Raw genomic sequence first — 13,762 nt, forward strand, 5'->3', positions numbered from 1 at the left:
GTCAGGTGGAGCGGCTGTGCGCTGCGCTCAGTACGTGGTGGTGAAAAGGGAAAGACAACCCCGCTCAGCACTCGTGGACAAGGAGGACCCCCCACCCGCCCTCCCCTTAACCCTCCCCCAGAAGAAAACCCCCAATTAACAAAATCCCCAACAACATGACTGAACCCCCCCGCATAACGGGCAAAAGGAGGGAACAATAGTCCGTCACAGAAGTCCAAAGAGCAGGGGGCCAGAACTCAGCCCCGCCTACCACCCAGGTCCTGATGCAGGACATCCCCCAAGGCGGGCATGACACTACGTTACCCATTTGGCTCCAGACGACAGTCCCCTCCGGCTGTCAGCCTGCAGAGATCAAGCATATGAAGACAGTGATCAGGATCCCTACGGGGTCTCCGTCACTTTCGCCACAGAAGCCACGGCCGCTCTTCTCTCTTTCAAGCTAATGGACAAATCAGGTCCTGCAGGTTTCGCTGGCTTGCCCACTGTTTGCCACTCCGCGATGCGGCGTCGCCGGCGCGCAAGGGAGGACGCCGCCTCAGGCGGGGCATAAGGTTGATCCAGCCCCAGGAGTTCACGAGCTGCCTCCAAAGACCAAACCTGGATCAACTTGCCTTTCCATTTAAAGACCAGTCTGAAAGGGTGCCCCCAGGAATAGGGGACCCCCTGCTCCCGCAGAAAGGTGGTGACCGGCCTAAAGTCTCTCCGCTTGGCCAGAGTGGAGGCCGCCAAATCCTGGTATAACACCGGGAGATGGTCACGGAACACAAGGGGGTTGTGCTCGCGTGCCTTCCCCAGAATGCTTTCTTTAAGCTGTAAATCGTGGACGCACACCAGGACGTCCGGGGGAGGAACATTGGATCCACGCGGCAGGCCGACCCTATGAACTCTGTCCAACTGGATCTCTCGCAGATCCTCCTCTTGCAGGACATGGTGGAAGAGAGCTTCAACGTATTCCCGCAGATCTGATCCTTCTCCTTTCCACGGGACTGCTTGAATCCTGATATTATTGCTGCGAGATCTGTTCTCTAGATCCTCCGTATGCGCCTGCAAATCCAGGTTCTGCTCCATAAGGCGCAGGACATCTTGTTGGAGCTGATGGATATCCTCGGCCTTCCCCAGGTCATGTTCTTCCAGGGTCGCTACCCTGTTACCAATGGCGTCAACTTCCCATCACACTTCCTTCAAGTCTGTTGCTAGCTGAGTCCGCAGTTCCTGAATGTCCTCTTTTATCGCTGCAAAGAGCTCACGCATAAAGGCCTTGGTGGCAGGAGCTTTGTTGTCATCCGGGCATTGGGGCTTGTCGGCCACCAGCGGGGGTCGCAGCGGCGAACTCTTTGGGGCGCCGTCTTTCGGGGGTTTGTCCTTTTTCGGCCTGGACGACGCCATGGCGCCTCTCCCACTCAGCTACACGAATGCGATGGCTGCCGCTCGGCACCCGTGGGTCGCTCTGTGGGGCTTCCTCGCCCGCCAGACCACAAAGAGTATAGGGTTTAACTGCCAGAGGGCCCTCCGTCTACAGCGCTGTCCCACGCTTAATGACCCGGCACTGCAGGGTCTCCACCGACCATCCAAGGCGAGCAGCTGCGAGCCCGGGCCAGAGGAAAGCGGGCGTGGACCCCAGCGACACCTGAACGGCCAAGGCCCGCGGTGTCTCACCCTTCGGGGGGGTGCGATTGTGCTACTCAATGACACTGCACCCCAGAGCACCAGGCGCCGTCTTCCGTGGTGCCGTCCTTAGAGGTAGCCCTGCCAGCACCTTTGGCGCCAAACGCTGCACCGTGACTCAGCGCCCCCCCGCAGTTCTCCGGGGCACCTCCACACTGTGTGGTCAGGTCTTCTCACTGGGGCACTCAGGCCGTCAGCTCCCCGTCCAGGCCCGCGGGGCAGCGGGTGTCTAGCGCTGGGCCCCCCACGGCTCGTCTCCACGTCTGCTCCTCACCTCCAGCCCGTCGGGACCCGATGCCTCAGGCCGGCTCCGGTTGACGCCGTGTGACCTCACCTCCAGCGGGCCGGTCAGGCCTTTGTGCGCCGCGGGTCCACCAGGCGGTTGCTTGCCAACACCCCTAGCAGCGCAGTGATGTCCGTGGGTTGTCTGTTAGGGCCACGCCGACTCCGGCCCACAGCGCCGGGGTCTCGCGTCACTGCTCGCCGGGAGCTGGCTCCGGCATCAGGGGAGCGCAACTCCCTGGTCTTGCGTCGCTTAGAGGCCGCACCCAGTTCGTCTGCGGCGCCGCTTCAGATCTGCAACTCGATCCGCGGTGGCCCTCTGGGCAGTGTCCAGACGCCAGGCAGCAGCAGTGGGCCCCCGGTGAGGCTCTCTGCAGGGCTCGGAACAAAGCTAAAACAAAAGCGGCGCCGGAGGGACTGATCAAGACGTCTCACTCCGCCGCCATCTTGGCCACGCCCCACCATTGGCTGACTTTAGAAGGCAAGTACACGGGTCTCTCTTATTATTGGATTTTAGAGGTGCATACAGTCTTCGTCATTGTAAGCTGGCTACTGCCTGCCTCATTCACTGACTTTAGAGATGTGGACTTCAATTGCCGCCAACGTAGACACAAAGAAATCTGATGAAGAAAAAAAAAAAGCTGGCCAAAAGAATATAAAAGAGAAGGCTTAGAAGATTAGCAAACAAAGGTAATAAAACCAGCTTTCTCCTGAAAATTCTTCTCTGAGTAGCATGGAGCACTAAGGACTTTAATAGAAGTGTCTCAATTGTAGTTTAGGTTGAGGTAAGTAGCACTTTGTATCTTTGCACAAAGGTATTGTTTACAAAAGGTAAAAGGTCAGTTTTTTTTAATTGTCATTTTATGCTACAGGTGTGCAATTTGTAATGATTTTAAGTAATTATGTAATAAAATTATTCATTCATTCATATTTTATGATGCATTTAAAGACCACACATTTTTGCAGCCTTGCCAGCTCCTGTCTACTTTACCTTTGAAAACCGGCAGATATTTAAAAGAGATACATACTTTACTCACCCTAACTTTTTTTCACACCAAGAAATACTTCTATACTTATCAACAAATATAGTGGAGAGATGTGTGCTCTTAGAAATAAACATAATATGTTCCTGAGTTGGTAGTAATTTAAATCTGCCCCCCAAAAGAGGTAGAATTATGTACGGAGAAACCTGAAGTTAGAAGATGTTTTAAATAAACGTCAAGATAATTGTGATAGAGATAGCTGCTATGTCCTTAAGCAAATGGAATACCTGCATGTCACATAGCCAAGAAGGATGACAACAGTCAGTTGGAGGTACAAGACTTTACGTATATAACATGCAAGCATATCTGACAACCTCCCACATCTGCCAACCAACTTCCCAAATCATGTGCCCAACCACCACCCCAAACCCCCTGCAGCAACCCACCATGTGTCCAGAAACCCACAACACCATCATTCTTAAGAAGCAGAAAACGGGGCATATACAGTCATACTAGATGAAAAATGGATCTACCTGAAACTATAGCTTTGAACTTTGACATAGTATAGTTTCTCACACTATGCACACTCCCACAATGTAGTGATTGAGTCGGAAATTCTTCTTAAAATATTTTTTTCAATGTTTCATGATCAAGGTTGTTTTAACCAGAGATGGTCTATTGCGAGAGTCTTACATGATGCCAGACACAGTTGCACCTTGTTTCATGATTAGTGCCATCTTCACACTTGTTGCTGTGCTATTGTGTATGTAAATGTGTGTGTGCCTGTGTATGCCCTAATGTTTCAACCTCTAACTGCAAAGCTATTCTTCCAGATAAGAAGCTAATTTGTTTTGTAGTATGGATCGGGTATGAATTCATATGATGTCGATTAATAGTAACAATATGACAGCGACAAATTGGGTTTAAGTTCAAGACAACTTTTCATACACGAACACTATACCAACACTTCAAGGTTTCCAGTTTTCATATATGGAGTATACATATAGTAAACCATGGCGCTAACATCTGCCAGCGGGTGTTGGTGATAACTTCCAATAATTCCAAAAGGTGATAAGTTCCCCAGCTTCACACTGCGCATGCCGCGTTGGCCTTACTCTACACATTAAGTCCACCGCAATTGTTATTTTCATGTCCATTTTTATTTGAAGAATAACACTAGTAAAAACTGACAGCAATAAAGTCATGTTACAAAATGATTACATTTTCAGCCAAAACGTGCTTCCTGTCTGGCATGGCCCTTCCTCAAGCTTTCACTGGAATGTAAAGAAAGTCCAAAGCTATTGCAACAGGAATAGGGTTTTCAACAACTTTAGTACAGTCTGTGCATTGTGAAGCTGTTCTTAAATTGAATTTAATCCTATACCGTGTTCTGAAAGTATGAATATACCTCGATTTTCCATATTATACATATCACAAGAATAAGCTAGCCATAAAAGCAACTATCGACCCTTATACCTTGTGAATGTACACTCAGCCTTGGATGCAATTTCTACCTGCTTGATGCGATCCATCATAATATGCCAGTTTCTAAAACTGGACTCCCCCTATTAGAGTATCCATAAGTGAAAAAAAGAGCTGATTAATCCTTCTAATAGGTTCTAGCGTTTCTAAGCAATATATTATGGCACTCTGGATATATATATATTTTTTTTACGAACTGTTTTTATTATGTTACTTGTCAAATACAATGCAGAGCTCGGTAACCCAGAGACAGACTGCCACATGTTACACATAACATATTGCGTTGACTTTTAATATATACATTATGCAAAAACTGAAACAATAAAGAAACAACCCCCCCTGCACTGTCTTTGCATCACACTGATAATAATGCAGATTCTCCTGCACATGAAGAAATATTATCCGCAGAACCACAACTCCTGCTCCACTTAACCCTCAACCGCCACGTCCCTCGCAGCAGGGTGCTCTAGGTCCAAACCCCGATACACCACCCACCACTTGCAGATCCTAAAATGCTTCAGCGGGCATCCTCGTGCCTGAAGGATAGGAACCTCCAGACCCATTTTGAAGTCTAAACCATTCTTGAGAGCCGAGGTGGAGATCCAGCCTTCCAATTACGGGCAATGTCCTGTTTAGCCAGTGTAAAGCCAAGTAGCATCAGATGGCGCTTATAAATATTCCCCCCACCTTCTCCATTATATGTAACAGCACCAGTTTAGGGGAGAACGGGAGCTCCCACCCCAAGACCTCAGCAAGGCAGGCTAAAACCCCCCGCCAGAACCTTTCAATCACCAAGCACTGCCAAATCGTGTGGAACAGGGCACCATCAGCAGAGCCTCATCGTAGGCACACCGGGGTCTCTATCAAGCCTGCCCTCCACAACCTGATGCGGGTAGAATAAACACGGTGAAGATAATTAAATTGGATCAACCGAAGGCGCATAGCTATTGCCGCTCCGCGAGGGGACGCAAGCGCTTCCGTCCAGTCATCTTCATCTAGGGGACCGAGGTCATCCTCCCACTTCGCCCTAAGTTTATCTAAAGTAGTGGGGCCTTTTGTCACCAGAGTTTGATATATTTTGGAAATGTTATGGTCACGTAGGTCACCCATAAATACTTTAGCTTTAACGGGGCTAAACTTGGACAAAGACTCCAACTCTGCAATGCTGGGAAGGATGGCGTGCCTAAACTGCAAGTATTTAAAAAATTGTGTTTTCGGCATCTGATAGTCATGCTGAAGATCCTGGAAAGATGTTAAAACTGTGCCATGCATAACTTCCCCTAGGGTAGAGATCGCAATATTATCCCAGCCTCTGAAACCCCCCAAGCCCGCAAGTGTGGCAATCTACCATTTGACCAAAGAGGAGTCTCCCCAGCCAGCCTGCCCCACCACGCCATCTTGTGCAGGGTCTGCCCCCACACCTGGAAGACTACCCTTGTCCCTCGTAGCGGACGGCAGTGTCTTGCGGATAGAGGCCGAATATAAGACCGTATGTAAGGAATAGGATCCCATCTGGCACCGCTCTACTGAATAGGCAGGATCAGAGCGATCATCATACCAGCATTCGTTCAATATCAGGAGTTGCAAGGCCACATAGTAGGACAGGACATCCGAGGTGGCCAGCCCACCACAATACGTGGACTGATAACACGTCCGTAACACTACCCTGGGAGCCCCTCCTGCCCAAAGAAACGGTCCCAGGACCAAATTAACCTGGCGGAACCAAGAGGGCCTAACAGGGAATGTGTGATTCTGTAACTGATATAGCAAGCGCGGCAGCGACACCATTGTAAAGATGGCCGACCGACCTGGTAGATAAAGGGGGCATATGAGATCAAGTTCTCAATTTGTCGTGCACCCACGCCCAGACCGATACAACATTACGATTCCAGGACTTCCCCCGATGAATCAGACAGAAAACCCCCCAAATATTTCATACCGACCGCAGTGACCTGCACCGCAGAGGCCCAAGTACCCAATTCTACCGGACTTCCCATTGCCCACAGCACAGACTTGCTCACGATCATAAAAAGTCCGGAGGTCTCCCCGAATATTTCCATAATACGCAGCAATCTAGGGCCCCGTCCTATTGACGTTGGTCAAAAAGAAAAAAACATTGTCCGCGTAAAGTGTGATACGTTCCGATAGTCCCTGTGTCCATTCAAAACCCACCACTTGTGCCTCAATCCGCACCCAACCTGCCAAGGGCTCCACCGTGAGGGCAAAAAGAAATGGAGACAGCGGGCACCCCTAATGGGTACCCCGCCCAATAGGAAAAGTAAAGGAGGTAGCTCCCGCAACCCGGACCAATGCTGTAATATGTGTATAAAGAAGCTTTAAATAGGCCAAATTCAAATTATCCAGGAGCGCAAAGAGATCCGTCCAGCTAAGGGAATAAAAAGACCTATCCATATCCGCCAAGAGAAGAGAGACTGGGGTCTCCAGCCTCCGAAACAAGTTTACAGGGATGTGCACCCACCAAATATTGTGCTGTGTCGCCCGTTGAGGCATGAAGTCCGTCTGGTCCTGATGGACCACTGTGTTGATATGGGAGCGAAGGCAAGTGGCCAAGGCCTTGGCCAAAACCTTGGCCTCAATATTTAGCAGCGAAATGGGGCGGTATGAAGAGTGTTGGTCCGGAGGACGGCCCGGCTTTTGGAACACAACCACCTAGGCGTGTCTCCATTCTCTTGGAAGGCAGCCACGCTCCCGTGCCTCCTCCACAACGTGAAGGAGATGGGGTCCCAGTTTTGAAAAATCTCTCTTAAAGAACTCACAGGGGAATCCGTTGGGCCCTGGGGCCTTCCCAGAATTAAGTTCCCCTAATGCCGTACTCAGTTCCTCCACCGTGAGTGGGAGATCCAATTCCGCCCGAGCCTCATCGGAGAGAGAACGGGCTGAAGATCCAAAATAAATCGGAGGACCATGTCCTCTGACAAGGACTCCCGCGGGGCATACAAATCGGCATAATAGTGCGCAAAGATCTCCCCAATAACTGAGGGATCACCCAACGCTCTCCCATCCGGCCCCAAAAGCCCAGGGAGAACCAAAGAACTCGCAGCCCCCTGACACAGACAATGAAGCAATTTACTGGCCTCATCGCCCCATTGATAGATCCTACTATGGGACGCCAGCCATGCCAAACGAGCCTCATCCAGCAATAAGTCCCTGTGCATTTGTCTCGCCCCTAATAACTGTTGACGCGCCATGGTCCCATCCCCCCACCCCACCTACCTGTGCATTCCAATTCCAACAAATGAGCCTCCGAGCGCACCAGGGACTCCTCCTTAGACCGATGTGCAGCGGAACAATAAGATATGTCCTCACCCCGAATAGTAGCTTTCATTGCTTCCCATAACGGTGCAGCGGTCGCCACCGAGCCCACATTAAGATCCAGATATTGGTCAATGGCCTAACCCAAATGCTCCCTATACTGATCATCTTGCAGATGCCAGGTAGAAAGATGCCAACGAAAAGGTGGCCTCGCAGGGCCGAACCATAGCATGAGTGCGACTGGGAAATGATCCGACAGGCCCCTGGGAAGGCTCTCCGCATCCGTCACCCACCAGCCACTGCAGCGGGTACAAAGACATAGTCCAACCGTGAGAACAATGTATGCACCGCAGAGAAATATGTATACCCCCTGCTCCTCCGCATGTTGTCCTCTCCAGTCTCGGAGTCAACCCAGCCCAGACCCGACACCAAGGAGGATAATTTAGTTGTTTGACCAGCAGCTGACGTTCCTCCTTGTCGCCATCTACCTCGAACCCCATCCATCACACAATTCCAGTCACCACCCACGGCCGTCACTCCATCTGGGACATCCCCCCACAAAGTCATAATGCGTTCAGCCAATGTCCAGGACAGAGGAGGAGAGGCATAGACAACACCCAGCACCACCAATTCCTCATAAATGGATTCTTGAATAAAAATATACCTCCCCTGCGGGTCCACCCACGACTTGGAGTGAACAATTGAGACCCTTCGATGAAGAAGGATAGCCACCCCACAGGAGCCCCTCGTGAACCCAGAATGGAAAACATGGGAATACCCGTATCGCCGTGGGCATAGGGCCTTGGTCCCCAATAAATGTCTCCTGCAACATAAGAACATCAGCTTGGTAGCGCTTTGTCTGGTGAAGGATAGCCTCCCGCTTCACTTTATCCAATGTCCCCCTGACATTCCAACTTACAATCCTAAGGGCCCTGGCAGTAGGCCGTGGGCTAACAGCAGAGGCGGACATCCAGAGAAACCATACACACAATGAGCAGGACCTGTGGCGACATATGAATGCACAGCGGCACATAGCAGCAATATGACAGTGGAGTGAAATCAAAACAATCCCCCAAAAAGTAACAATTAGAGCAAAAAACTTCTGATACATAATTAGAAGACTTTCAAATAGTGAGCAAAAACAACCCCACAAACCTCCACCCCAATACCTAAAGACCACTGAAGTATCTGTCACGGTGAAGGCGGCATGGTGACCCCAACGGGAGCCACCGGCCCACCTCCACCAACGGATCCCCAAAAGCCCCCGGACAGTAAAGGCTGACGGGGGATAGTAGCCCGATTATATGCTTCGACAGCTTGAACAAATATGCATGTATGTTTGTCCACTAGGAAAGTCACTAAGAGGTAACAAGGCAGGCTTCCCCGAGCGAGGCACCGAGGCCGATCTACTGACGTCACCATGGGACTGCTAGCGGCGTCTGGATCTTGAGCGCCTGCTCTCTTTAACTTTGGGTTTAGGTGGCTTGAGAGTGGATTCACTCGTTGACGAGTCGGACTCCTGTCTTGGCGGTGTATGCAAACGAACCTGTACTGTCTCATCTGTCCATTAAAAGACGTCCTCGGGGGAATCCAAAAACAGCGTCGGTGACTGGTAAACCACCCTCAGCTTGGCAGGATACAGGAGAGCGTATGGCAGTTTCAAGCCCTGTAGGCGGGTCTTCGCCGCCATAAAGGACTGACGCTTCTGCTGAACCAGGCGAGTATAGTCCGGAAATATAAGGATACGGGCATTGTCAAAATGCAGTTGTTTTTTAAGGTGGGCGTGTTTCAGGAGAGCATCCCGATCATGAATGTTTAGGATATTCACTATGACTGGTCGTGCTCCCGGTGGCGGCTTCTGCATGAGGCCCCGGAGCGCCCTCTCATTGATGAAGCAGTTAGACATAGATTCTGGGGGAAGCCACCAACTAGCCATTTCATCAAGAACTGTTCCATGTCCCCCTTTCACAGCCCTCCGGGAACCCTACAAAGGACAGGTTGACCCTCCGTGCCCTCCCCTCCACATCAACACAAGAAACCAGGCCCCAGGTGAGGGTCTCCAATGATGCTACTTTCTTATGCAATGTACTGACAGAGTCCTTCACTCCAGAGACCCTATTTTCAGCTGCTGCAATGCGCTCCGTAGAGTTGCGCAGGTCCTGGCGGAGGAGCAAAACCTCAGATCCCAACTCCCTTATTTTAGTCTCGAGGGCTGTGCGGGACTGCGTGATTGCCGCCATAAGGGCAGCATTGTTCTGGACTCCTCCCTGTGCACAGGCACTCTGGATATTTAATGTGCAACAGTTCCTTTCAAAACTGCTAATATTGTCGAAAAATGTATGCAAGTCAATAGATTACCTAGCATAAAAAGTTGAGAACTCCTTTGGTATGGACACGAGATATGTCTGTGCAGTTGCGTCAGGTCTCTTACAACCCGGTCCAATATATGCACTCTACAACATAAATGCCTCCATCCATGCTGCTGTTGAATGTATCCCATAAGTGCTAGGAACACAGTGCATTCCCGAAACACTACCCACTAAGCAGACCGTCTCCACCTTGGAGTTAATCAGGGTACGGTGAAAGCTCAGCAGGAGTAAGAGTCTCACTCTTGCATTACGTGCAAAGTTAGGCCAATCTGAGTCGATCTGAGTCTTGACTAAGCTTGCCGGCATTATTTTAAGTGTACAACAAATTCCTCACCATGAAAACAAAATGTTTCATATAGTGTAAAGGGATATTACAAACTGTCCCTGCTCTGCGGTCTAAGCACATTGATCAGTTGTATACTTTAAATACATGATGGGGAATTTAGGTTTATTACACCTTTTGAATTTTGAGCATGAAGGCTGTTCTAGGAGTGAACACAGAAGTACTGTATTAGAGTTGCACTGTAAAGCATTTTTACATTTATTGCTCTTGGATAGTTTTTTGTAGTTCTAAAGAATAGTTTTGTAATGTTTGGTTAAAGATCCAATAGCCCATTTGCACTTGTCCTTGGGGACCTTTATCAAAGTAGAGCATGATTGTATGCTGAAAGGCCTCTTCGTGTATTTTATAATTCTGTATTTTTTAAACTGTGTGAATTCCTTTTTATAAAACACCACAAGTATTTTATGTGGATCTTTTTGAGTTTAAATCATAATAAATATTTAGATTTTTGAAAAATAGGAGTTCACTTGAGAAGAGTATTCGGCTACTGTGGTGCAAAATTTAGAGATTGTGCAGACTCCCGCAATGCCATCCAATTCAGACTCCCGCAATGCCATCCAATTCAGAGGTGTGTCAACATTGATTTTCTTTGGGGAAAAAGGATCTTCAATGAGTTGTTTTTCATGAAAGATACACTGAATTGCCTCTCGCTATCACAGGGGTACTCTGAGAATCTTGTTCCTTGCAAGTTTGCTCAACAGAGACTGGAACCTCATACTCCAACAGATGTGACAGCTCATCCTTCTCACAGCTCTCCAAGTCAACTCTCCTCACCAAAGACATGATGTGCCAGTCTCTGTTACTGAGTTTGAAGAGTACGGCCATGAATTAATTGCAAGCCTTAACTTTTCCTACAGATGATCACCTAGCCCAAGGATATTGTACACTTTGTGCTGAACTATTTATGGGAACCTAAGGTTGCAAGTGCGAAGCTAAAAGGTGTAGCTACACTATCTTGGAACCTTGCCTGACCAATGTTTTGAAAAAATGCAACTTAGCCCCATTATTTGGACCATCGATATGTCACATCAAAGTCTGTTTCTTCTCTACTACTTACTTTCTTTTCATTAGTAAATCTTTGACTTTTCAAAAAGTTTACAAACCCACTGGTGGAAAAAGTGATTTGAAGAGGACACCAAGCATGAGGCAAGAAAGAAATGCATCTGTATGTCATCCATGAGTCTTGATGCAGACACTTTTGGGTTGATCCTATCTGCACCATCCATAAAACGAAAGGATTTTTAAACTAACCGTTGTCCATTACTGTGTCAAAATAATAAAGTTTACTAAAACTATGCTTACAGATTTTCAATACTTTGTAAATTAGACTCTCTTTGCTGCTAGAGGGTTTAACTATAGACTACACATCACTTTCTACCCTAATGCACTACTACGGAGTGTCAAGGTGTAAATGTAGGCATGGGCGCTGCAGAATCTACAGCGTTCAACTGGGAGATTCTACAGTTTGCCCTTTTAACGAGAGAGGGATGTGTACAAAGGAGAAACCAAAGGTGGGGGTCATGTGGTACAAACAGAAGCCCACCCATACCAGGCCCATGTATTATGAGTTGCTTTGAAGATTCTTGCATTGCTCACATTATGGAATGATTTTAGGCTTTCATGACATCTTACCCACAGCAATTTATTAAAGAATGTTCCTCTCTCAGTAACGCTTACTGCCACATTTTAAATAATCAACACACAATTTATTGTAGATTTATTGCAAACCCATCTCCTTTTTACAGGCCCATCATCTTTGCTAGTGCACCCCCCCCCCCCTCCCCTAGAGACCTCTCACCTTGGATAGTGCGCTTGAAAAAGGCTTTACAGGCCTCGCACGAGGCCACTCCGTAGTGGTAGCCCGATGCGATGTCGCCACACACCAGGCAGAGCCGCTTAGGCATGGAGTTCAGCACGTACTTTCCCCGTCCTGAGCCATCGTCGGCCTCCTCGTCATCGGGCCGCCGGGGGACTCCGGCTGGCAGGTGCAGCAGCTGTGAGTCCAGCTCCTGGCATGTCCCACTGCCGCCACTTGTGTCCGAGGAGCCACTCGGGCTGTGCTGGTGGATGCTCTCAGGGCTGGCTGGCTCCGCCTTGATGTAGAACTCCATATGCCGGTCTCGCGAAGACATTGTCAGGGGTTCCTGTAGGGGCAAAAAAGGGATAAGACAGGAGTGAGATCTTCAAAAGGACTAACTGGTTACTCAATCACAGGTCCATTTCACCCCTAAGGCCCGAAATGACACTTATTCCAAAGGCACTGTGGCTGCCCCGATTAATATTTATCTATGTGTCACCATACTAACTGGATGCAAAAGTGCAGTTAAACTCCAGCAGTTTCAGAGTCAGGCAGAGAGGAGAGTGCTGGAGGCACAAGCCTAAGTGAACTTGAAGGTTAAATGCAATCTTGACAATGTAGTTTGGCTTATTTACCAACATACTGGGTGCAGGAACTTCTAAGTAAAAAACTCAGCTGCAAGAGTATTCCTTGAAGTCCCTTAAAGGGAAATATTTCTCAAATTCTCAGAACTCCGAACTAGTTGTGAAGGGCCAGGATAATGTCATTTTATGCTTTCATGCACAGTCCACCCAGCAATCCAAAGGGCTGATGCATAATACCAGAGTATAAAGTCTAAACAATATACACAAACAAGGCACGTTCACTGGTTTAACATGTTTTTGCTTTTCGGACCAAGGTAGAGGAGACCATGAAGCGGAGATGGAGGTTTTCAGATAAATCACCCTGCTTTCTGCTTTCAGTTTTAGTTCTTCCCTCTCCTGCCTGTTTTTTACCTGTAGTCTCTTTTTGCTACAGGCCATGCACAGTTACCTTGGCCCCTCCTACTTCTCCTCCATCCCAATCAGTAATTTTTAATGGGATCGCGGTAGATACAGAAGACAGAATATATAGCCCTATGTTTTTATTTTCTAAAAATGGTGTCCCATGTTGCACCATCTAACTTTTTGGGTTTCTTTTGTGTCCTTTTCTTAGCATTACCGAATGTTTTAGGAATTCCCCCTCTGTCCTTAAGAGAATGTCCACTTTGTAGGAAAATCTAATGATCATATCTGCCAAGTGTGGACACTCAAGTTGGTCGCACATCTCTACTACCCTCATTCTTGGTCTCCACTGAGAAGGCCGTTGTTTTCTAACTCTGTCCTTGTATATTAATGGATGAACACTTCCCACGGGGCTAGTCACACAGGCAACAGGAATGTGGTCAAACATAGGTCAAGAAGTTGTATGTACATGGGGATAAAATTGTATTAATCGTGCACAAATGAAAGTTGACTAAGTTGATGTGGGGCATGGTCTCTTCGAGTTATTGTGCTACTTTTTAATTCTTAAATACACAACTCCAGTA

At 48.3% G+C, this 13,762-nt stretch overlaps 1 protein-coding gene across 1 annotated transcript in view; it reads right to left on the reverse strand.

Moving 5' to 3' along the window:
- LOC147691852 (estrogen-related receptor gamma-like) overlaps positions 1-13,762 on the reverse strand; it is an 84,198-nt gene that overhangs the window by 41,771 nt on the left and 28,665 nt on the right. Inside the window, exon 2 of the mRNA XM_086938127.1 lies at positions 12,196-12,541. Within this exon, the coding sequence (XP_086794253.1) occupies positions 12,196-12,529 (334 nt within the window). The 5' untranslated portion in view covers positions 12,530-12,541. The remainder of the gene's footprint in view (positions 1-12,195; positions 12,542-13,762) is intronic.

This window comes from Lissotriton vulgaris, chromosome 9, assembly GCF_964263255.1.
Source record: "Lissotriton vulgaris chromosome 9, aLisVul1.2, whole genome shotgun sequence".
NCBI lineage: Eukaryota > Metazoa > Chordata > Amphibia > Caudata > Salamandridae > Lissotriton > Lissotriton vulgaris.